The 26,846-nt window shown below is 33.0% G+C and overlaps 1 protein-coding gene across 3 annotated transcripts in view; it reads left to right on the top strand.

Moving 5' to 3' along the window:
* The window catches only part of LOC127543291 (uncharacterized), a 58,477-nt gene that overhangs the window by 11,402 nt on the left and 20,229 nt on the right, over positions 1-26,846 (top strand). For all 3 annotated transcript variants that reach the window (XM_051969360.1, XM_051969361.1, XM_051969362.1), the window contains exons 3-12: positions 7,022-7,163; positions 9,408-9,501; positions 11,341-11,491; positions 11,808-11,967; positions 13,585-13,710; positions 17,350-17,412; positions 20,077-20,199; positions 21,991-22,146; positions 26,160-26,213; positions 26,415-26,635. In XM_051969360.1, coding sequence (XP_051825320.1) covers positions 7,022-7,163; positions 9,408-9,501; positions 11,341-11,491; positions 11,808-11,967; positions 13,585-13,710; positions 17,350-17,412; positions 20,077-20,199; positions 21,991-22,146; positions 26,160-26,213; positions 26,415-26,635 — 1,290 coding nt within the window. The remainder of the gene's footprint in view (positions 1-7,021; positions 7,164-9,407; positions 9,502-11,340; positions 11,492-11,807; positions 11,968-13,584; positions 13,711-17,349; positions 17,413-20,076; positions 20,200-21,990; positions 22,147-26,159; positions 26,214-26,414; positions 26,636-26,846) is intronic.

Here is a 26,846-nt window from a genome sequence, read left to right as displayed (position 1 = left end):
GGCCATATATAGACCAGTTGGGCAAGTATATAGACACATACATAAAACCACAGGAAAATCCCATTATTAAAAACATACCAACAAGTTCAGATTTAATAAGTATTGAGGAGCGGAGCCAAGATGGCAGAGAAGACACATGCGACATTCTAAGCTCCTCTCATACCCTCACTACTAATTACCAAATTCAGCCTCAAAAATAGTGCTTGACTGGTAAAATTCACGAAAATTGGAAGTATAACAATTTACCAGTTGAAGATAATCTGGAAGATCGCCAGAAAAGGTTTGTCCTGAGCAGTAGGAGTAGGCCAGCGCAAGATAGAACCAGAGGCTAGCGTATTGAGCGGGGATGGGGATGTTGTGGTCTCCATGAATGGAAATTTTCCAGGGAGGACTCTATCACAGGTTGGTTGCTCTGCTTTGGTTGCATAGCAGTAGACCAGCAGAGAAATTAAAGCCAACGGTAGAGTGTACTCCAAAAAACGCCAAAATCTAACAGGATCTTGGCTACACCCATCCAAAACCGGAAGTGAGTGACTGAGCATAGATCACAGTACAGCTGTGCAGCTACATTCTGTAGCAAGGGGTTTTTGCCCAGGGCAGTCACAAATTTGCAAGGCCCTCAGGCAGCCTCTAATCTGCAAGGGGGCTTGGCCTGGGGCAATAGAACTTCTGGCAGTTGTACTCCCCAGGGCAGAGAGAATTCTGATTGGTGTGGGACTCTTTCCATGGCAACTGCTAATCCTCACTGGGAGGTTCATTGTTCAGCCTCTAGCCCTAGGGCAGTCACTGATTCGCACAGCAGGGCTTTAGCAGGGCACTTCCCCAGCTGGGTCTGTGCTACCTACAGCAGAGACACTTCTGGTGAGGAGCTTTTCCCAGAGTACTTCCGCAGCTCAGCCACTCTTTGCAGCCTGTTTGCAGGACAGCTACTGTCCATATATCTATCCCTGCTCTGTAGAGGAAGCTGGTAACCTCCTTGCCCTGAAGGTAGATCTTAAGGGCTTTTTTGAAAAATGAGTAAAAAAGCCAAAGGGTCCATCCATAGATTCTGTACAGAAAGAGAGCAGGTTTTCAACCCCAAGGAGACTAATAGCAGATGGTCTCCAGACAAAACCCCCAAAGGGGTTTGTAACCTGGTCCCCATCACACAAGGCTTTCCTAGAAGAAATTATTTAAAAATCTTAAAACAGAGCTAGAAGAAAAATGGGGAAAGGAAAGAGAAGCTATGCAAGAGAGTACAGAAAAGGCTTATAATTCGCTTAAAGAAAAATTTGATAAAGTGAAATAAGAAAACAAATTCCTAAAAGGTGAATTGGAAAAGATAAAGAACTCCCAAGAAATTAGGATTTGTGAATTGGAAAAAGAAAATAACTCAGTTAAAAAAAAAAATTAGTGAAATGGGAAAAAATTCTATAGAGCAAAACAACTCATTTAAAAACTCAATTGGACAGATACTAAAAGAAGTAAAAAAAGCTAATGAAGAAAATAACTCATTAAAAATCAGAACTGAACAAATAGAAATAAATGATTCGTTGAGACATCAAAAATCAGTCAAGCAAAACCAAAAAACTGAAAAATTAGGGGAAAAAAAGGTAAATATCTACTTGGAAAAACCTGGAAAATAGATCTAGGAAAGATAATCTGAGAATTATTGGACTTCCTGAAAATTATGATGCAAAAAGACCCTAGATACTATTTTATAGGAAATCATCAACAAGAACTGCCCAAATGTAATAGAATCAGAAGGTAAAATAGGCATTGAAAGAATTAATCAAACACCTTCTGAAAAAGACCCTAAAATAAAAACTCCAAGGAATATTTTGGCTAAATTCCAGAACTATCAGACTAAGGAAAAAATATTATAAGCAGCCAGAAAAAAAGAATTCAAATACCAAGGAACCTCAATAAGGATCGCTGAAGACTTAGCTGTGAAGGGCCTGGAATCTGATAGTCTGAAAGGCAAAAGAACTTGGAATGCAGCCAAGAATAAACTACCCAGATAAGCTGAGCATTTTCCTCCAGATAAGAAGATGGACATTTAATGAAATTCCATTTGTTTCTAAGGAAAAAACCAGAAGTAAACAAAAAATTTGACCACCTACTATAAGCAAAAGCAAAAATAGCTAATTAAAAGAGCTAAGAAATGAAACTATATCTTGCTAAAGGGTAGCATAGACAATGAAGCAATATCAATACTAAACATATATGCACCCAGTGGTATAGCATCTAACTTCTTAAAGGAGAAAATAAGAGACTTGCAAGAAGAAATAGATAACAAAACTATTAATAGTGGGAGATCTCAACCTTGCACTCTCAGAATTAGATAAATCAAACCATAAAACAAATAAGAAATTAAAGAGGTAAATAGAATATTAGAAAAATTAGGCATGATAGATCTTTGGAGAAAACTGAATGGAGACAGAAAGGAGTATACTTTCTTCTCAGCAGTTCATGGAACCTATATAAAAATTGACCATATATTAGGACATAAAGACCTCAAAATTAAATGCAGGAAGACAGAAATAGTAAATTCTTTTCAGGTCACAATGCAATAAAAACTACATTCAACAAAAAGCTAGGGGTAAATAAAGACCAAAAATAATTGGAAACTAAATAATTTCGTCTTAAAGAATGATTGGGTGAAACAGCAAATTATAGACACAATAATTTCATCCAAGAAAATGACAATGATGAGACATCATACCAAAATTTGTGGGGTGCAGCCAAAGCAGTAATAAGGAGAAATTTTATATTTTTAGAGGTTTACTTGAATAAAATAGAGAAAAAGAAGATCAGTGACTTGGGTTTGCAACTTAAAAAGCTAAAAAAGACCAATTTAAAAACCCCCAATCAAATACTAAACTTGAAATTCTAAAATTAAAAGGAGAAATTAATAATATTGAAAGTAAAGAAAAAAAACTATTGAATTAATAAATAAAACTAAGAATTGGTTTTATGAAAAAACCAATAAAATAGATAAACCTTTGGTAAATCTGATTAGAAAAAGGAAAGAGGAAAATCAAATTGTTTGTCTTTAAAATGAAAAGGGAGAACTTTCCACCAATGAATAGGAAATTAGAGCAATAATGAGTTACTTTGCCCAACTTTATGCCAATAAATTTTATAACCTAAGTGAAATGGATGACTACCTCCAAAATATAGGCTTCCCAGATTAACAGAGGAGGAAGTAAATTACTTAAGTAGTCCCATTTCAGAAAAAGAAATAGAACAAGCTATTAATCAACTCCCTACAAAAAAATCCCCAGGACCAAATGGATTTACGTGTGAATTCTACCAAACATTAAAGAACAATTAACTCCAATGCTATATAAACTATTTGAAAAAATAAGGAATGAAGGCGTCTTAGCAATTCCTTTTATGACACAGATATGGTACTGATACCTAAACCACGTAGGTTGAAAACAGAGAAAGAAACTTATAGACCAATCTCCCTAATGAATATTGATGCAAAAATCTTAAATAAAATATTAACAAAAAGACTACAGAAAATCATCCCCAGGATGATCCACCGTGAGCAAATAGGATTTATATCAGAATTGCAGAGCTGGTTCAGTATTAGGAAAACTGTTAGTATAATTGACCATATCAATAACCAAATTAACAAAAACCATATGATCATCTCAATAGATGCAGAAAAAGCATTTGATAAAATCCAACATCCATTCCTATTAAAAACACTTGAGAGTATAGGAATAAATGGACTTTTCCTTAAAATAATCAATAGGATCTATTAGAGAACCCCAGAGATTCTGCTAAAAAGTTATTAGAAATAATCCACACCTTTAGCAAAGTTACAGGATACAAAATAAACACACGTAGTCATCAGCATTCTTATCACTAACAAAATCCAACAGTTACAAAGTAAGAGAAATTTAAAGTAAACTAAAGTAATCTATCTGCCAAGGGAAAATCAGGAATTATATGAGCAAAACTACAAAACACTTTCCACACAAAGTCAAATCTAACCAATTGGAAAAATATTAAATGCTCTTGGATAGGGCAAGCAAATATAATAAAGATGACAATACTACCTAAACTAATCTATTTATTTAGCGCTATACCAATCACACTCCCAAAAAACTATTTTAATGACCTACAAAAAATAACAACAAAATTCACATGGAAAAACAAAAGGTCAAGAATTTCAAGGGAACTAATGAAAAAAAATCAAATGAAAGTGGCCTAGCTGTACCAGATGTAAAATTATATTATAAAGCAGTGGTTACTCAAACCATTTGGTATTGGCTAAGAAATAGACTAGTTTATCATTGGAATAAGTTAGGTTCAAAGGACAAAATGTCAATAACTTTAATAATCTAGCGTTTGGCAAACCCAAAGACCCCCAGCTTTTGGGATAAGAATTTACTGTTTGACAAAAACTGCTGGGAAAATTGGAAATTAGTATGGCAAAAACTAGGCATTGACCCACACTTAACACCATACAACAAGATAAAGTCAAAATGGGTTTATGACCTAGGTTTAAAGAATGACATTATAAATAAATTAGAACATAGAATAGTTTATCTCTCAGACTTGTGGAAGAAGAATTTATGACCAAAGAAGAACCAGAGATCATTATTGATCACAAAATAGAAAATCTTGATTATATCGAATTGAAAAGTTTTTGTACAAACAAAATTAATTCAGACAAGATTAGAAGGGAAGCAGTAAACTGGGAAAGCATTTTTATAGTCAAAGGTTCTGATAAAGGTCTCATTATATATAGAGAATTGATTCTAATTTATAAGAAATCAAGCCATTCTCCAATTGATAAATGGTCAAAAGATATGAACAGACAATTCTCAGATGAAATTGAAACTAGTTCTAGCCATATGAAAAGATGCTCTAAGTCATTATTAATCAGAAATGCAAATTAAGACAACTCTGCAATACCACTACACACCTGTCAGATTGGCTAGAATGACAGGGAAAAATAATGCAGAATGTGAGAAAACTGGGACACTGATACATTGTTGGTGGAATTGTGAACACATCCAGCCATTTTGGAGAGCGATTTGGAACTATGCTCAAAACGTTATCAAACTGTGCATATCCTTTGATCCAGCAGTGTTTCTACTGGGCTTATACCCAAAGAGATCTTAAAGAAGGGAAATGGACCTATATGTACAAGAATGTTTGGCAGCCCTCTTTGTAGTGGCCAGAAACTGGAAACTTAAGTGGATGCCCATCTATTGGATAATGGCTGAATAAATTGTGGTATATGACTATTATGGAATATTATTGTTCTGTAAGAAATGACCAGCAGCATGATTTCAGAAAGGCCTGGAGAGACTTACATGCACTGATGCTGAATGAAATGAGCAGGACCAGGAGATCATCATATACTTCAGTAACAATACTATATAATGATCAATTCTGATGGACGTGGGTCTCTTCAATAATGAGATGAACCAAATCAGTTCCAATAGAGCAATAATGAATTGAAGCAGCTACACCCAGCAAAAGAACTCTGGGAAATGAGTGTGAACCACTACATAGAACTCCCAATCCCTCTATTTTTGTCCGCCTGCATTTTTTATTTCCTTCACAGGTTAATTGTACACTATTCAAAGTCCAATTCTTCTTGTGCAGCAAAATAACTGTGTAAACATGTATGCATATATTGTATTTAACATATACTTTAACATATTTAACATGTATTGGTCTACCTGCCATCTGGGGGAGAGGGTGGGAAGGGAAGGAGGAGAAAAATTGGAACAAAAGGTTTTGCAAGAGTCAATGCTGAAAAATTACCCATGCATATATCTTGTAAATAAAAAGCTATAATAATAAAAAAAAATGAGTATCAGTTTCTATATCACATCGCTCATTTCTCTAACTTCTTTTCTGGTTTTTACATTAGGCTCCTTAATAAACAAGGGGTCACCAAATGAAGGCAATAAATAGTCATAGTCAATTATTTTCAGTGTAGACATTGAATTAATGAAGAATTGGAAGGCTATTAATTGGTACAGAAAAGTAGAGGAAGAATGCAGATGAAGATAATAGAGGGACTAATATATATAAAGCATTTTGCAAACTTTAAAATCCTATATAAGTGCTAGCTATTATTATATAGCATATTAAAAACAAAAGCAGAAATTAGCTAGTTTGTTTTGTTTAGAGGAAGGAATACTAGAAAACTAGCATGGTTAATACCTAGGAATCTCTACAAGAAAGTAAAATGGAATTGGGTTGATGGAAAATCTTAAATCTTAAACTGAAAATTTGGGGCTGTAATGGGGGAACATAGAATCAATGAAGTGACATAATAAAAACTGATCCTTCAGGAAGATTTTTCTAGAAGTTCTTATTATATGGAAAAATGGGTGCAATAGATTCATAGCTGTGAAATTGGGATAGAATAGCAGACCTGTATATTGATAGAACTTGATTTTTATTTTAAGATTATATGAAAAAGAATTTTTAAATGGTTTCTGAAAGGGAATTAACCTAGACTAGAAGAATATGGATCAAAGAGATTTGCTATTGATCATTAGAGATTATCTAGTCAAATCTGATTTTGAAGATAAACAAGTCTAATGAAGTAATTTCGTCCCATAACTAACTACTCGTTTTATATTGGGATTTGGAGCATAATGGGGAAGTAACAAAGAAGAGCTATAAAGAGATCACTTTATATTGAATTAATTGCAAAAATATTGATTTCTGTTTACCATTTCCATCAGAGATGTGCTTCTGTAAACCATAAGGCTATAACCAAAGCAATTATTTAACCTATAGGAAGTAATATATTATTAAAGGGATGGTAAATATTAAAGATTCTGAGAGCAGAATACCGTTTCTATTGTTTATTTAATTTTAGGTGTTTGGGATATTTTTCTTACCCATATCTGGAATAATTCTCCAGGTAAACCCAGATTAGTGGACTTTTTAATTTTATCAAGATGAAGGAAAAAATAGGATTTTGTCCTTATTGATTTAAAAAAAAAATCAAATTATACTTAACTTTTTTATCTCACTCCCCTACCTTTTTCAGATATACAAGAAGATAAATCTGATCTAGAAGAGAAGAAATCTGAAGAAATTGTAGATGAGGAATCTGGACTAGTGGTTACTTTCTGTAAAAAAGGGATGGTGATGCCACATGCAAGATATGACTGTATGACTCACCCTTTTGAGTATGTTTTTTGGTTTTTTTGTGTTTTTTTTGTTTGTTTGTTTTTTACTGTGGCCATAATAGAGTAATGTTTTCTTAAGGGAAGATATTTTTATTCTGACTAACTTTATGAAAACCTTACCCTTAAGTTAACTGAGGCAGCTTATGAAGTATCATAAAGTCTACCTTCATTTGCTTGTATACATGTTAGGGGACCATTTAAATATGAAATGTCCCACTTAACTGACCAAAACTTGTATTTTGGAGTTTATTTATTTCAATTAGAATTCTCAAATGAACCATTCAGAATATTGACAGGCAGAGTAAAATCCAATTGACCTTTGCCTTCCTTTCTGGGTAAACTTTACTTTTGGGATATAGATCAAAATAACTTAACTTATGGAAAATTATAATTGAAGTATGTTTAACTTGAAGCTACATATTTCTCTTGTGATCTTTTCGTGTCCATTTTTTTTTTTTTTTACTATTAAGTGTTAGCTATCTAAGTGAAAAAAGCAAAACTCATTGAATTTATCCTATTTACATTTAGCTTCAAGGATCTATCCAAATTCAGTTGTTAAATCAAATATAGCTTGAAATAAATAAACTTTGTCCTAGGAATCTTTTTGTTTTGTAGCAATTGTCATGATGAAATTTGTTTGCATCTTCAAGCATACCCCTAAAATGAAATTCCCCTAATTACTAAGATATTTTTTCTGATTTTGTCTAAATTTGTCTCTCTGCAACATTTATCCATTGATCCTTGTTCTTTCTACTTACTGGAATTGAGTGCAAAAAAATCTAATCCCTCTGTCACATGATAGCCTTTAAAGTGCTTAAAGATGACTACCATATAATCCCCTCTTTTCTTCCCTCCCAGTCTTCTCTGTAGATTTCAAACAGCTGTCAAATGGAATAGATTCAAGGACCATCACCATTCTGATTGACTGTCCCTGATCATTCTCCAGCCTTTTGGTGTCTTTTATAAGCTGTGTTGTATAGGATTGATACAGTATACCAGAGGAGATCTCACTATATAAAAGAGCATATAACATGTGTGCTCTGTTCTAAATACTAGATTAAGTTCCGAGAATGTGCCTCCTTACTCTTGGAAATTCTACTTCTCAATGAAATGAAAGATTATGTCATTTGTTTCTTTAATATAATACTGTTGGGTCATTTTGAGTTTATAGTCTATGAAAACCTCTAAATCTTTTTCAGACAAATAGCTTTCTCTCTAAAATCCCTTGTCATGTACTTGTTACGTTTATTTTATTTTTTTTTTTTTTTTAAACCTAGGTAGAGGGAGCAGCTAGGTGGCTCAGTGGAAATAGCACTAGCCCCATCAGGAGGACCTGAGTTCAAATTTGGTCTTGAACACTTAACACTTATTAGCTGAAAAACCCTGGACAAGTCACTTAACCCCAATTGCTTCACACACAAAAACAAACAAAAATTAGTGGTGTTTATTCCTCTTCAATTTTATCTTATTAATTTCTTATTATCTTATTAATTAATTGAGATCTTTTGTGGATCATTCTCTCTCTCTCTCTCTCTCTTTCTCTCTCTCTCTCTCTCTCTCTCTTTTTCTCTCTCTCTCACTCCTTCTCCCCCCAGACATGGGTCCTTACAAATATGAAAAAGAAAATTGTCCATTTCTTGATCCAAGTCATTGGTGAAAATATTAAATACTGTCATACACAAACCCTCCCCCAAATGCTCCATGTTAATGCCTGCTTTTTGAGTTTTGCCTTCCAGCTACTTCTATATCCACCTAATTAATCTCAACACACAAAACATGAGATATTTTATCAGAAATTTAGGTAAACGTATTATAACATCCCACTGACTTCTTCCATCTTAGTAACCCTCTCAGAAAAAAAGAAAAAACAAGATTAATCTGTATGACTTATTCTTACTTGAATAAATCACTGATGATGATTTAGCATTCATATCTGCCAATTCTTTCAAGACCCAGGATTGCATTTGACCCTAGCCTAAGTGATCTGAATTTATCAAAGGCAAATAAATGTTCCATTACTAATTTATAATTTCTTTTAAAAGGAAAAAATGTAATTATGAACAGAACACTTTTACGTTTCAGTTAAGGTGAAAATTTTGTTATTATTATTCCCTTTTTTCTACTATCATTTATCCATTAAGCATAATTTGGGTTTAAGTAGGAGATTATAACTTATATTCAAATCAGTATAGTGTATTTCTTATATAACTTTTATCATTAATTTTGATTTTGTATTGATTTCAGACGAACAGAGAATGAGACGTGTATTCCTGTTAAGCAAAATTCAGATATGTGTGGTCAGTGCTACTGCTATGTTTGTGATAAACTAGCATCAAAGGTAAGGTGAAATTAAATCAAATCAAGATTGAGGTGATGAAAAAAATAGATACTTTTGTGGATTTTAGGACAGTTATACACATAGAGTATTTTATTTGATTAGACCTTTAGTCTAGTTATATTGGGAAAACTTGCTGATATATTTCATAAAAATTTTTAAGTCTTCTAGAAGACAAATAATATATACATACAAATAATCCATAAAAGAAAAATAGCAAACTTCTCTGGTATGAAGAGAGAGCCAAAAAAATTTACAAAGATTTTCTAGATTACAAAGGCACTGTACTCCTAATCCCCAGAATGAAGGGATAACTGGATATTTCTTCTCTTTAAGTACATCTTAACTGTTTAAATTAATCATTCTGCTTAATGAGGTCAAGATTATAAGTTAGAATCTTCTCTAGGTCAGTTAATGCCTCTCTTTTTCATAGCCAGAAAGATCCATAACCCTTAAGAGCTATCTTTTCATGAGTACCTGTCTTTCCCCCTGCTCTCTTGATTTAATCATTCAATTTGATGAATTGAATTTGATTTCAGGGATAGCCTTTAAAACAGTAACTTTTTAAAAAAAAAAAAGTGCAGCATAATGAAAGATAATGGAGACACTTTTCCAGTGATATTTTTAAAAGTTCCTCAGGCCAAAATAACATGGAATCTGGAACATGATAAACCTTATATTGAGATTCAGCTTATGCTTTATGTAATGAAGGTGAAGGCAGAATCTGTCAACTTTTACTTTACAATAGCAATATTAAAAGAAATTATGAAATATTTGCATATATGCTCAATTAATATAACTTGTAAGAAAGTTATCCCAGCTATTTAAGAAAAGGCTGTTGGTTGTGGTTTTTTGTTGTTTTTTGGTTTTTAGTTTTGGCTGGGGTTTTTTGGTTTTTGCTTTCTTGAAGAGCTAAGCTTTCCAAACTGTATAATGCTTCAGCACACTTGAGAAATATTCTTCATCTGAAACCTTTTTCTGTCAGTATCACTGGAAATGACTGGCTGGCAAGTGAAGGCACTTTCTTGGATCCTGTGTCAGGATTCATACCACCCCACCAACCCCAAAGTGCTAGTAGTGGTAGGGCACTTCTCTATTTTTGGCAAGAGAATATAAATGGATCAGTATGCTTCCATTATTACACTTGAAACACTGTTTAGCACACTTACCCTATTTTTTTTTCCTTTTTTTTTTAAATTATAACTTTTTATTGACAGAGCCCATGCCTGGGTAATTTTTTTACAGTGTTATCCCTTGCACTCACTTCTGTTCCGACTTTTCCCCTCCCTCCTTTCACCCCCTCCCTCAGATGGCAAGCAGTCCTATATAAGTTAAATATGTCACAGTGTATCCTAGATACAATATATGTGTGCAGAACCGAATAGTTTTCTTGTTGAACAGGAAGAATTGGATTCAGAAGGTAAAAATAACCGGGAAGAAAAACAAAAATGCAAGCAATGTACATTCATTTCCCAGTGTTCTTTCTTTGGGTGTTTCTGTCCATCCTTGATCAATTGAAACTAAGATAGATCTCTTTGTCGAAGAAATCTACTTCTGTCAGAATACATTCTCATACAGTATCATTGTTGAGGTATATAATGATCTCCTGGTTCTGCTCATTTCACTTAGCTTTAGTTCATATACTTACTCTGTTAATGATAGATCGATGGAGTCATTTTTATACACACACAAAAAGTACATTATGTCTTTTGGAACTAAGGTATCCCTTGTCTATAATACCTTATAAGAAACAATGGTCATCTGTCAAGATGCTGTGTAACATGCATGAAATTCCTTGTTTTTGAAAGTTGAAGGGTTTTATTTTGTTTTTTTTTTTTTAAGTGTCAGTATTGGACGACTTCTTCTTCTTGCCATTGCAATGCCCATAACAAAAGTAAATTTTGGAAGGATCAGCGAAATTTTACTTTGACTGGTGTTCTTGTAATTTTTAACTTGGAACCTGCTGAGATAGATGCAGATCTCCGTCATGGGGGTAAGCAGTTGATATTTCTACGTTGCTTTAAAGTCATTACAATTTGTTCCTCTTTTATCTTACTTGTTATTTGTCCTTCATTCTCAAAGAGGATCATGACATCAGGGAGCTGATGCCATGACATGCAAGTAAATTGCATTGAAGTGAGGATTGTGCAAGGTCACCCACCTCACTTTTATCTCCTGAGCCATCTGGGTCCAGTGGACTTAAAATAATTTTATATGACTTTTTCTTTTTTTCTTCTGATTAAAACTTTTTTCCCCTTCTGTCATTCTCTCCCCTTCCCCTCCCCCCCCCCCCCCTTATTTTATTTTAGGAGAGCTTCTGTTTAAATTTCTTCGAGAGCTTTCTATACAGTATAACAACTATCTTTCTGGAGAAATTGTTTTGAGTCTTCAGGACTGTGTGTGTCCCTCAAAACAGACACCTGGCCAATGTAGTGTCTGCAGCCGACTTCAAAATGAGATTATATATAGGTGGGTAAAGTGTTAGTGATAGCACAGTAGTAAACTTTGAGGACCAAATATGTCTCTTATAAGCAATTTTTACTTGTCTTTTAGTGACTCATTGGTATCCAAAGTAGAGAATGTGTCATGCTATGAAAACTTTTTTTTTTTCTTTTCTCTTAAGATCTTGAATGATACTTTGTATTCTAAGTATATTATGTATTCCTTTCAAAGTCTTTCTTAACAGTATTTTGTAGGATTTCAGAAACTTTTAAGAAAATATAATAAATATTAGTACCACCATGTTACTAGTGATATAATGGCTTCCTAACAGTCTCTTTGTGACATTTTCACAACTGGCTAAGATATTTTAATGCCCACCTGAAAGAAAAATTAAAAAAAAGAATGTCAATTGCATTTACTGTGTTGAAAATATAAAATTTTTTAGATTACATATTTATATAATGAAATGTCAAAAGAGCTTTCTTGCTAAATTTGTTCACAGTCCCACAAAGCCCTTTATTAACAGCACTGTAAGTACAACCTGTTAATACCTAATTGAACTGCTTTCTCTGAGAATTTCTACTGTCAGCTTTTCAGAGTTGTTTAAAATTAGAGCTAATTAGCTACTTTTATAGTAAAAATCTAGCCGGAGGATATGTAGACATCTCATTTTTTTTTTCAGCAATTGACTGAAAAGGAGACTCAGGAGAGGTTCTAGAGCTGATTTGGTACATAAACATTAAGAATCCAATCCTATTTTCATGGTTGATGACAGAAAAAGCATTGTAGTTTTTACCAGTTAAGATAAGATAAGCAATGTCTCTTCAGGAAAATTGGAAATTGTCTCTCAATGTAAGATGATTTTAGTAAAGGTCTCTTTCCTGTTTTGATCACTGTTGATTTACTGTATCGTCTCCTTCCTTCAGTAGCAGAAATTGAGAGAAAAAAGTAACTTCTAACTTCATTGTTCAGATTTTATTAGCAATAATAGTCTTTTTTTAGAAGCATTATATCTTTAATCCTCAAAACATTACAAATTAAGTCAGACTGGTATTAATCCCATTCGAGATGAGAGTATTGATGCTCAGAAGCTAAAAGATTGATTTAAGATTATATAAATACTGAGTAAAAAGTATTGAAAATTAAACTTTTGTCTTGATAGTCCATCCAACATTTTCACTGATTTTGCCTTTATAAATTCCAGATTGAAACACAGTTTCAATTTAGGATATCTCCTAAACCATGAGATAATAGAAAGGACAAGCACTTGACTATTTATTCCAGTAAATTTTTGAAAAATACACCAATTCTCTGTCTTCGGTATTGCCTACCAACTAGTTTCCAGGAATGGAGTAGAAAAGATTGACTTTAATTTTTAAAAGCCTAATATGGCATGAAATGTTTCCTCCTTGACAGTTGACTTAAGTTTATATATCTGTTCATGTAGATTATAGATTTACACATAAGTGAACCAACTGACCCAGCATCTTTGTCTTTTCTTGACCATTAGGTTTAATTTGACTTATTTTAATAGCTATTGCTAAGGATCCTGAAGATAGATTCTATTGTCCTCATATCATTTTATAAAGTGCATAATATAAATATAAAAATGCAATCAATTAAGCATATTCTTATTTTCCTTAGGTATTCAGATGTTTTCAATTTGGTAACTTCATTTATAAATAAAGCAGAAAAAGAGAAGCCTAAAACTGCCGCTATTATGTTGTTGGGAGCAGCCAGGGAAATAGCACTGCACAAGGATCCTGCTCAGTATGTATTGATTTTTGCATGTTGGGATCCCTTCCTTGGAAATAGAGACAAATAACTGTTACTGATACAAATGTATGCTGCCTAATTTCATGCTGGACCTCAGGTGCTACTGACAGTTTTTTTATTCTACCATTTTTGACTCTTCTATCTTATTTCCCATGCTAGTTTAGATCTTTTCTTCTTTCCTTCCTCTGCACTACAGCTTTCCCTTCCTCTCACTTAAACATGTTAAGAGAACTGAAGGCAACTAAAATCTCTACTTTGTTTCTTAGAATTTTTCAGCATAATCCATTCTTTTTTGCTAATCCCAGTCACAAAAGAAGCAATACATCTATTCTTGATTGTGGTTGTTAATCTTTGTTCCTGTGTCCTTGGTCATATTCGTTCTTTCCAGGACCTTCTTCCATTTTGTTTTTTTATTTTAAGCATAAATGAGTTGCATAAGGATTTTTTTTTTTTACTGTGACTAAGAACTTTCAAGGAACTAGCTTTTAGCAATATCATTTCTATAGGTTTTTTATTTTATATTTATCTTTCTACTCTAATTGTCAAGATTTCCTCTTTTGTGTTTATTTTGAATTTATTTCAATTATTAAGAATTTATTAAATGCCTACTATGTGCTCACCACTGTAGATAAAAAAGCAAAAGTGAAATAATTCTTCTCTCAAGGAATTTACATTACAGTGGGGAATACAACATGTAAATAGGTACTATTGAATGAAAATTAACTAGGACAAAGTAATCATAGCTGTACAAATATTTACTTTTTTTTTTTTTTTTTTTTGGCTGAGGCAATTGGGGTCAAGTGACTTGCCCAGGGTCACACGGCTAGGAAGTGTGTTTGAGACCAGATTTGAACTCAGGTCCTCCTAACTTCAGGGCTGGTGCTCTATCCACTGTGCCACCTAGCTGCTCCAAATGTTTACATCTTTAATAAAAATTTCCCGTGTCCTTTTGCAGCAGTCACTTGTTGTATAAGATTTGTCACTGAATTCATAAGATTTTGACATATTCCATAATTCTTCATCAGACTACACTCAGATCATATAAACCTTACCCTTGACAAAGAGTCCATTTTTCTAGAGCTAACCTGAATTTAAGCCCATACATTTTCAGTTGGATTTACATCAGGTAAGTTCCCAGAACAGCTGAGCATGTTTATCTTCATTTCTTGAGTAATTTTTCCAGTCTTCAGTATTTCAATCTTTGTATTGTCTCACCGATGATAAGCTTTTTTTTTTTTTTTTTTTAAGCAATGGTTAATGGGTATTTTTAAATTATCTTCGCACTTTGAACTCTCAAGAAGCCTCCACTGTACTGTAGAGGAATCAATAAGATCATTGCTTATTTTCCAAAAATTAATTACTGTTTTCTATAGTAGTTTAACACTACTCATTTTCAACTACACTTCACACATGTTGTACAACTGAACCTGTTTTTCATTGTGAGTCTGAATGATCTTTGCTGTACTTGACATCAGGGGCAGCTACATAGCATAAATAGAGCACCACCACTAGAATCAGGAGGGCCCGAGTTCAAATGTGTCCTCAGACACTTAATACTTATTGTTTGACCTTGAGCAAGTTACTTAATCCTGATTGCCTTTTTAAAAAAAAAAGAAAAGAAAAATACTTGACTTGTGTATACCTAAAGTATTCTTTAAGAGCTACAGTTTTTATATATTTCCTTAGAATAATATCCATTCTTAAAGACTACAGAATAAAAAAATGCAACTAAAGAGCAAGGAAATTGTATAGCACTAAATTTGTTAGCACTCCATTAACAGAAGTAATAAAAGTGGAGAAACCAATTCAATTAAGTTTCATGTGGTCAAGGCAAGATATTCTTAGCTTAGAGTCAGTAAAAGCACATGATAAACATTGATTTGAAAAAATAAAGCAATATTTTCTTGCTTTTAAATTTGTGAATAATCCTGTTACTATTTCTGTATACACACACACAGAGTGTTTTTTTTTTTTTTTTTAAATCACAGCATAAAACAGAAGGCTAGAAGGAAACACAGAAGAGCAAGATGGCTTTGAAAGTTAAATGTTGAATTTTTTTATAATCTTAAAAGGAAAAATAGGGTACATAATGTTTGTAGTTTTACATGCAGTCCTCTTTATTTTATTTTATATATGGAAGTGTTAGTTTTATTGTATTAAATTAAATTTTTTAAAAATAAGCCATATCAAAATTTTTCTTTGTTCCAAGTAATTCATACACAAATATCAATGTACAAAGAAGATATATTGTAACCTTTTCAGGATAGACACTAGTAGCTGATAGTAGTGAGAAAGACCCCCGTGCAGAAAGTGGCAGACATTATTTAAATTGCATAGTTGGTTCTTGTTCTGTTTTGATAATGTATATTCTTAGGATACATCTTTTCCTTTGTTTTTTCTACCCCTCTTTCTAGCTTTTATCCTTCTGCTTTCTGGCTTTCAGCTTCATCATTCAATTAGATTTCCTCACTCCAAAATTATTAGTAATATTATTAATGATTTCTTCAGCAACAAAGAACCTTTTCTTTGTCGTGCTTTGTGTATTCTCTCTCTAGGTTTCTGTAACACTTCTCTTTGTCTGTGTCCTTTGATGGATTTTATCATACTTGCTCACTACAGTTATCTCATTTACTTTCTCTATACAATATTTCCCAAATCCATTCCTTCTCTCCTGAGTTAGATCACAAATGTCCAACTGCCTCTTGGACTGCTCAAACTACATGTCCTATGAGCATCTCAAACTCATCGTGTCTACAATAGAATTTATTATTAATGTTTGTTGAATTTGAAGACCTAGGAAATTAAAATTCGAAAATTGTATTCCAAAGTAGATCGAGAATCACAGATGTCTTTCTCACAAAACTGCTTCCTTTACAGTATTTATTGTAAACATTTGCGTGTCAGAATGAGGTTTAATTGGGGCAACTCTGAATCTGGTTTGGCTCTCTGAACTGGCCAGAGGACAGAGCCTGTGGTCCAGGTACAGAGCTGTAAGAGTTCAAGATTATAGCCTCTAGAAAGTAGTTTGTTTCCATTGAGAATTCATACACATCACATGATTTTATTGGGATGTAGAGGAAAAGAGCATCAGGTTTGTCAAAGACATGAATCAATACACTGAACCACTGTACTAACCCCAGACAAATCATCTCACCTCTATAACCTCAGTTGTAAAATGAGGACAAATAATTGACCCGCTTCATAGATTTTTGTGAAAATACATTGAAAAGTTTTGTATCAATATGAGTTGTTAGTGTCTTCATTCTTGTCATGATCAAACAGTAAGGTTTGGCATTGTTTAAAAGAAATTAAAGTTGATCTGTGTGCTTTTGGTTAGTATTTAACATAGATTGTATAGGGTCCATCCTTCAATCATAATTATGAACAATTAGACAAGTAATAGTTATAATGTGAATAAGTGAAGTGCCTGGAGATATTGAGTGAAAAAGGGTTTCTGGTAAACGTGAGAAAACTTAGGCTTGTGCTGGGCTTTTCAAGTTTCTGATATTCAGTAAAATTTCTTAATTGAGATATTAGTAATCTATAGATACTGCTTTTAAGTCAGTATAATTAACATGATTAATCATTAACAGTCAGTATGATTAACAGGGTGGTTTTTAATGTTTGTTTTAGGCCCTGGCAAAATCTTGGACCATCTGAGTCTTTGAAATTGGCTGTACCTTTTCTCATGTCAAGGTAAGTTAGTTATGTAGGAATAAAAGACATACATTCTGCACCTTGCAGTTCCTTATTTTAGTTTCCCAGCATTTTTTCTGATGCTTGAATTAACTTTAATACTACAGAAACATTTAGCTTTTGGCTTGGTTTGAAGATAGTGTTCCTGATTATAAATGATTACTTAAAAACTAATCTATTTATTTAGACTTGTTGTGACTAAAATTTTCATTTCAATGATTAAATTAAAATTCTATTTTATTTTAAAATTTCAAATGGACATTTATCTAATAAGTGATAAAATATAAAATACATTATTACCTTAATGAATATTGATGGAAAATTTTAATAAAGTACTAGCAGGGAGATTATAGTAATGTAACACTACAGTAATATGCTGTGACCAAGTAGGATTTATACTAAGAATGCAGAAGTGATAAATAGTATTAATCTAAAAGCATCAGCAAGGATTATATGTAATGGGGATAAGTTAGACGCATTCATAATAAGGGGTGAAACAAGGATATCTATTATTGCTACTGTTATTTAATATTGTACTAGAAATGTTAGCTTTAGCAATAAGAAAAGAAAAAGAAATTAAGAGTGGGCAGTGAGAAAGCAAAACTCATTCTGCAGGTGATACAGGTAGAGAATCACCTAAAAACTACTTGAAGTAACAACTACAGTACAGTTGCAGGATATAAAATAAATCATTGATATTTCTATGTTACCCAAAAAATCCAGCAGCAAGAGGCAGAAAGAGAAATTCCATTTAAAATAATTGTTATTTTTATTATATAAACACTATTACAAAATGCTTTTCACAGATATTAATCAGATCTAAACAATTGGGAAAATATTAATTGCTCATAGGTAGACTGAGCTAATATAATAAAAATGACAAATAGACCAATCAAACTGCCAAAAAATTATTTTTTAGAGTTAGAAAAAAGTCAAAGACTATCAAGAGAATTAATTGGGAGGGGTGGGGTGGTATGAAGAGATGCAAAGAACAATGACCTAGCCATACCAGACCTAAAACTGCAGCAATCATCAAAATCATTTGGTTCTGGTTAAGAAATAGAAAAGTGGATAAGTGAAGTAAATTGGGTACATAAGACACAATAATCAATGACTGTGTTAATCTATTGTTTGATTAAACTCAAAGACATTTCTGGGATAAGAACTCACTATATGACAAAAATTGCTGGAAAAACTGAAAAATATTATGACAGAAACTAATCACTAACCAACATCTCACCCCCAAGATAAGGTCAAAATAGATTCATGAGTAAGACATAAAGGATGTACTATAAGCAAATGATAGTTTATTTATCAGATCCCTGAAGAAGAAGAAAGGAATTTATGATCAAATAAGAAATAAAATGCATTATTACCCATTTACCTCATACAAGCTTATTCTTGATAATTCCACTTTAACTGTAAAATTAGGAATATTTTCCAATTATAAGAAACATTTGTTAAAATTAACAAATTTAAATGAGTTTAAATGAGGCAAAGTTTTGGCACTGATCAGCTTTTTAATTTCCGCTTATAGCTAACTGCTCCCCCAGGTCTCATATGTGCATATATTTTTCATCTCCAACTTACCCCAGTCTTTAGCTTTATTTCTTCATCTGAATCACTTATTATCTTGGATTAAGCAATTCTTCCTAATTTTATTTTACCAAACAACTTTCCATTTCCTTTTCTCTAATATGCTTCCTTTCCAATAGAATTAGGAGTTTAATAGAAGCAGTGGTTCATTATCAGAACCATTCATGTCAAATAAAATTAAAGTCTCAAATTTGTCCATTTGCCTTCCCATGTGAAAACTTAGAATTATGAATTTTTAAAATGTGCTGTCTTTTGTCATTCCATTTTGCTGGAATGAATTCAGTTCATTTCCATATATATCCATCCTTCCTCTTCTCAGAAGGCAACTGTTATAGGATGAGAGAGAAGGAAGCAATTCAAGACAAAACAACTTACCAACTAAGGCTAACCATTTTTGCAATGTTTCACATCTGTTGCCTCCCACCTCTGCAAAGAAATAAGATACATTTAGCATTAGTACATAGAAGTCTTTCCATGCTTTTCTGTATTTATAACTAAAAATTCTTTTAAAATCTTTGGTAATCAATAGCAGTAACTGATAGCTCTATTCTTTACAATTTGTGTGTATTATCTATGAATATTAAATGACATGTTCGTGTGAATGAATATCTCATTTTTCTTAGCTCTTTTTTACTTCTAGCTAGAGATCATTATGTAGAGTATAGCTATAGGAAACACTCTTTAATTTGTGGTTTTGTGAGCAATTCAAGGTTTATTAAGTGAACTGCTTACCAACTCATGTAATCATATTATAGACCCAAAGCCATCTCTCCTTTCTGCTTTGTACTTTGATCCTTGACTAATTCAGTTAAGTAATTCAAGCAGCATTTAGCTATAATCTCCCTCACTAACACCTTGTGGTCTAGCTTAATGGAGGGGAGAGGATTTACTTATTTCTATTTAGAACATGTTATTGCCTCTAAGAAAAGAGAGCCCCTTGTTCCACTTGTTCCTCTTTTGTAATAGCTTTCTTTTTATTCTCAAATACTAACATTTTGCATATACTTAGAAAAGTAATATTTTCTGCTGCTTCTTAGTTTCATTAAATAATTTCTTTCTTAAATCTAGGATTACCAAAAACCTCCAAAGGATGCTTGTACTCAGTGATTTTCCTAAACAACTTTATGAAAAATTCATTGGCTTTTTCCAGACAATTCCTCTTCCCCCTTATTGTTTTAAGTTCACAAATTGGTAAGTGTGTCATTGCAGTTGTTAATTTTTATATCTGATAATTTGGAAATGCTGAAAAAATGGCTCAGTGGAGTTTGGTGTCCAGAAAGTTTGTATCCTGCCTTGAATACTTCCTATGTCTGTGACCCTGTACAAGTGACTATACTACTCTTAGTGTTTTCTCATCTGTAAAATGGTGACAGTAATAGCACCTATATAACAAGATTGTTGTGAAAATTTCGTGATTGTGTAAAATGTCTCGCAAATAACAAAATATTATTTACATATGAATTATGATCATTTATTAATATTTTATAGCATGGGGCTTAAACAAATAGAAGAGGTCTGTGAGTTAGTAGATAAAACTTAAGACATAGATGTTAAAATATATATCTTTCTAGCTATGTGACCCTGGGCAAATCATTTAACCCCAATTGCCTCAGAGGGAAAAAAGTAGTATATATTAAAAATAACATCTGTGTTTTTTACCTCTGTAAGTGCTGTCACAGCCTGAATCTGACCAATGAAATATTTTAGGCAGTCTAAAGTAATCTTTCATTCAATCTATATTCTCTGCAAAGGTAATCCAACTTAATGCTTCTGTGGCATTCCATATGCACTTCAGCCTATGATCTCTGGAGAATATTGAAATCTCCCCGGTCCCTCCCTGAATCTGCCATTCCTTACACAAATAACTGCCAACACCCTTAGTGTTTCCAAATACTTCTTGTTTGGGGGTTTCTTGTGCCAAGGAGTGGCTGCTGCTATTCAGTGAATTGCAAATTGAGCAGAGCTAACTAGCTATAGAACAAGAGTGGATGAAAATATGTGGATGCAGGAAATGGACAAGAGAAATGGGGTTGCAGATTATGCTACAGAAGGTCTGTTTTTTTTTGTTTTTTTTTTTTTTTTTTTGCTGAGGCAATTGGGGTTAAGTGACTTGCTCAGAGTCACACAGCTAGGAAGTGTTAAGTGTCTGAGGTCAGATTTGAACACTGGTCGTCCTGACTTCGACACCCACTGCACCACCTAGCTGCCCCACTCTTTTTCTGTATATCAACCAGAAATGGGCCTGAGATCCCATCAAAAGAAATAGAGAAGTTCACAGGAGCGGGTAGACTTAAGGTAATGAGTTCAATTTTTTACATGTTGCTTTTGAGAAGCATCCGAGTGAGACATCCAAATAGATTTCATTAGACAGGTATAAATACAGGAGGGAGTGCTAAAGACAAGTTTAGAGGTCACTTTCAAGGAATTCCTAATTAAAGCAGTAGGATTGATTGAGCTCACCAAGAAAGAGAAAGGAAAGAAAAGAGCCTTATAGAACATGTACACTAAAGTGGTAAGGAGAGGATAGCTGAGGCTGCAAAGAATCAAGGGGTAATAATTATTTAGAGTTAGAATATTCATAGCATATTATTTCTGTTGTTTGAACAGAATATTTTCTAGATTAGCAGTCTAGAAAATGTTATTTGTTATGTGCATATATTTAAGTAGAAGTCTTTAATTTCTCTTGCTTTTTGTTTTGATATACAACTCAGAAAAGGTGAAGTTGAAAGAGAAAGTACAGAAAATTACTAAAAATAGGAATCTAAAACCAATAAAAATTTATTTTGGAGATTTTTTTCAAGGCCCCAGAATTTAAGAGGAAGAAAATAAAAGAAAGAAAAAAAATCACACTCTATGTGATCCTTACTAAGTGAGCATGCTTCTATAAGCAACATCACTATTTTTCTATATACATGTTGGTTCTTTATGGTTCTAAAATAAGGAGAGAATCATTCAGTTTGTACCATTTTAACCAATTTTCAGCCTGAATGTTCCATCATGGGATCACAGATTACTAACTACGGTTTTAAAAGGCCAGAACATTACTGGTGAACAAAAAAAGAATGGAAAGAAGGAATTCCTCTGGGAAGTTCTTAATGTGATAAAGGCTAGAACTGAAAAAATGGAGAGTATGGGACGGTAAGTGCCTAACCATTCTTTATATCTATGGGGATTAACTCCTAAGTTGTGTGTCACTTAGGAAATATAGTGTTTTATTTAGAGGATAGATTGCAAATATAAGAAATAAATAAAAGTGAGGTACTATTTAACCAAATGAAATCTTATTTTATTGTTTCTTTTCTCTTCTGCCTCCAAGTCATTCTAGGTGAGATTAAAATCTCACTGAAAAAGATACTGATTTCTTGATGTATTTTCTTCTATTGTTTAAAAGCAGTAAAAGAGTGTATGAATTCCATTATGTGCCTTGTTTTAAAATGTCTCCTTACTATATAGTACTCTGTGTTCAGGTTGTCAAGGGATGTGACAATTGTACAGTAGTGATACTAATAGCAAAGCTGACCAAATTTAGGATTAGCTGAGCTAAATAAGAATTAATCAGATTTGCAGGAAGAAGAAAACAATATTCAGAGAAAAGTAATGGGAATTTATATGACATAGGAAATTCAGATTCTGAAAGAAGTGATTGCAATAGGCTAGACCCTTTTTGGCGGGAGGGGTCTCATGGATGACTCCCATTTAAAGTTTTCAAATAATTGAAGAAAATTATTTTAGTAATCAAAGGAATTTCATTTGGAGGCTAATAAAAACTAAGGTATTAACTTTTCCCATTCAATTTCATGGATCCCTGAAATCAGTCTTTGGACCCTAAGTTAGGAACCTCTATTCTTTTTTTTTTTTTTTTGGTGGGTTTCTAACTATATAACCTTTTTTTTCCAGTATTTTTTAAAAATTTTTTTAAATATATTTCATTTTATTTTATAATAACTTTATATTGACAGAATCCGTGCCAGGGTAATTTTTTTACACTATCCCTTGCACTCGCTTCTGTTCCGATTTTTCCCCTCCCTCCTTCCACCCCCTCCCCTAGATGGCAAGCAGTCCTATATATGTTAGATATGTTGCAGTATATCCTAGATACAATATATGTTTGCAGAACCGAACAGTTCTCTTGTTGCACAGGGAGAATTGGATTCAGAAGGTAAAAATGACCCGGGAAGAAAAACAAAACTGCAAATAGTTCACATTGATTTCCCAGTGTTCTTTCTTTGGATGTAGCTGCTTCTGTCCATCATTTATCAATTGAAACTGAGTTAGGTCTCTTTGTCAAAGAAATCCACTTCCATCAGAATACATCCTCATACAATATCATTGTTGAAGTGTATAATGATCTCCTGGTTCTGCTTGTTTCACTTAGCATCAGTTCATGTAAGTCTCTCCAAGCCTCTCTGTATTCATCCTGCTGGTCATTTCTTACAGAACAATAATAATCCATAACATTCATGTACCACAATTTACTCAACCATTCTCCAATTGATGGGCATCCATTCATTTTCCAGCTTCTAGCCACTACAAACAGGGCCGCCACAAACATTTTGGCACATACAGGTCCCTTTCCCTTCTTTAGTATCTCTTTGGGATATAAGCCCAGTAGAAACACTGCTGGATCAAAGGGTATGCACAGTTTGATAACTTTTTGGGCATAATTCCAGATTGCTCTCCAGAATGGCTGGATTCGTTCACAACTCCACGAACAATGCATCAGTGTCCCAGTTTTCCCGCATCCCCTCCAACATCCATCATTATTTTTTCCTGTCATCTTAGCCAATCTGACAGGTGTGTAGTGGTATCTCAGAGTTGTCCTAATTTGCATTTCTCTGATCAATAGTGATTTGGAACACTCTTTCATATGAGTGGTAATAATTTCAATTTCATCATCTGAAAATTGTCTGTTCATATCCTTTGACCATTCATCAATTGGAGAATGGCTTGATTTCTTATAAATTTGAGTCAGTTCTCTATATATTTTGGAAATGAGGCCTTTATCAGAACCTTTAACTGTGAAGATGTTTTCCCAGTTTGTTGCTTCCCTTCTAATCTTGTTTGCATTAGTTTTGTTTGTACAAAGGCTTTTTAATTTGATATAATCAAAATTTTCTATTTTGTGATCAGTAATGGTCTCTAGTTCATCTTTGGTCACAAATTTCTTTCTCCTCCACAAGTCTGAGAGATAAACTATCCTATGTTCCTCTAATTTATTTATAATCTCGTTCTTTATGCCTAGGTCATGGACCCATTTTGATCATATCTCGGTATATGGTGTTAAGTGTGGGTCCATGCCTAATTTCTGCCATACTAATTTCCAGTTATCCCAGCAGTTTTTATCAAATAATGAATTCTTATCCCAAAAGTTAGGATCTTTGAGTTTGTCAAACACTAGATTGCTATAGTTGACTATTCTGTCTTGTGAACCTAACCTTTTCCACTGATCAACTAATCTATTTTTTAGCCAATACCAAATGGTTTTGGTGACTGCTGCTTTATAATATAATTTTAGATCAGGTACAGCTAGGCCACCTTCATTTGATTTATTTTTCATTAATTCCCTTGAGATTCTCGACTTTTTATTGTTGCATATGAATTTTGTTATTATTTTTTCTAGATCATTAAAATATTTTCTTGGAAGTTTGATTGGCATAGCACTAAATAAATAGATTAGTTTAGGGAGTATTGTCATCTTTATTATATTCGCTCGGCCTGTCCAAGAGCACTTAATATTTTTCCAATTATTTAAGTCTGACTTTATTTGTATGGAAAGTTTTTTGTAATTTTGCTCATATAATTCCTGACTTTCCTTTGGTAGATAGATTCCCAAATATTTTATGCTATCAACAGTTATTTTGAATGGAATTTCTCTTTGTATCTCTTGCTGTTGGATTTTGTTGGTGATGTATAAAAATGCTGAGGATTTATGAGGATTTATTTTGTATCCTGTATTTTACTCATTTTCACCTAAATGAGTTTTTATATCTTCCCTTTCCATCATCCCAAATCTGTACTATCCCTGAAGGCAGAGACTCTTGTTTCATGTTATATAATTAATAGGGATTAATTCTTCATCTTTTGGAAAGAACATTAAATTTGGGAGGGTGAGGCTTGGTAGCATGTGAAGCAGAGAACATTTAAGTGGGCAGATATTTTAAGTGTCTAGCCTATTCTGAAAGAGACCTTTTCAAAACAATTCATCAAAAGTAAAATTAGAAGACTTTTAAATGTTAGTGTATAGCTGTTGTCCTTGAAAACAAATATGGAAATTTTTAGGTTTTTGTTAAGTATGATATTATTTGGATTCATAGAATTTCTTGAGGTTTTTCTTTAGGGATACAGAGGGGAAGAAAGAAAATTTTAATTTGACATGCTTCCATATCATTGCATTTTATAAGCAGTGATAGATGCTTGAAAGAAGCAAGTTGATTCAGTGAAAGGGGCAAAGGATTAGAATTCAGGAGATCTGAATGTATCCTTTAGGTATACAAACACAGCAGTATGTTAGTATTTTGTTAAATTTAATAAACCGAACAATTTCAAGGATTTGGGATTTGTTTTTTGCAGTCCTTTTGTTTCTATTTTGTATATTGGAATATTTGTGTTTGATGATTAAGCTCACAATAAAAAAATAAAATAAGAATAAAATGGGAGGATAGAGCTGAAGTCAGGTTCAAATCTGGTCTCAGACACTTAACACTTCCTGGCTATATGACCCTGGGCAAGTCATTTAACCCCAGTTATCTCAGCAAAAAAAAAAAAGAAGAAGAAGAAAATGAAAATGCTCATTTTTTTAAAATGTACTCTTCTGAACCTCAGGGTTTTCATCTATAAAATGAAAGAATTTGAAAATATGATCTTAAAGTCCTCTTCCAGTTCTAAAATTCCCTGATTATTTTATTAGATTTTAAGTTTCTTGATAGAATGTTAATTTTAACCATTGATTGTTAAAAATTTCTTTTTGCAAATTGTCAGATTGACATTACCACCATTCTTATTTTGCATGAGCTTTTTTCCAGTAATATGTTGAAATGTCTGTAGAGATATAAACTATGGCAGGAAATTACTAGAACAAAATTAAAATTCTCTGTCCATTTTAAACAACTGAAACAGGATATAAGAAAGTGTTTTTCTCTCCCCCCATTCAGGTACAAAGAACTAGTTCGCTATTTGAAAGCAGTAAAGTGTAATGAAGGCGTTGGGTAAGAAATAAATTATGTGTCCCTTCAAATATATGATCCCCATTTCTTTATGCAGTTACATTCAAGGTCAAATTATAAATTGTCCAAATCTTTTAAAATGAAGGGGTCTAGATTCTATGCATATTTTAAAACAGATTTTCACTTACTATCTCATTTATACCTTTAAGAAGTTTAATTTTAAAGGAAGCAACTTTTACACAGGTTAAGGGATCTTAGAGACAAGATTCCTTTCTACTTGTGCAAAAGTGGTGATTTCACCAATGCTGCGTACTCATTACTACTTCCCATCAACAACCTGGCCTGCTGCACAGCCTGTCGACTCGCACCTGTGGAGTTTGAGTGCTACCTGAAGATGTTCTGGACAGGAAGTGTCCCTTCAGGGAAGGATTTCCAGGACTCTAATGAGTGGATTTTGAACGTGGGTGAGCACTAATATTAAAAAGTATTATGAAGTATGAAATATATTGTTGTACAGGATGTGAGTCAGCAAGCTAAAATGAACAAATATGCCTACATATGTATTATGTATGTATGTGTATGTATAATCTACATCATTTTTATATATGTATGTATATTGTGTACATATCAAAGGTGACATGACAGAACCAAACCTTCATCAAAATTGTGAGATTG

The sequence above is a fragment of the Antechinus flavipes genome, chromosome 1, assembly GCF_016432865.1.
Source record: "Antechinus flavipes isolate AdamAnt ecotype Samford, QLD, Australia chromosome 1, AdamAnt_v2, whole genome shotgun sequence".
NCBI lineage: Eukaryota > Metazoa > Chordata > Mammalia > Dasyuromorphia > Dasyuridae > Antechinus > Antechinus flavipes.
This window is presented reverse-complemented; position numbering and strand designations above follow the sequence as displayed.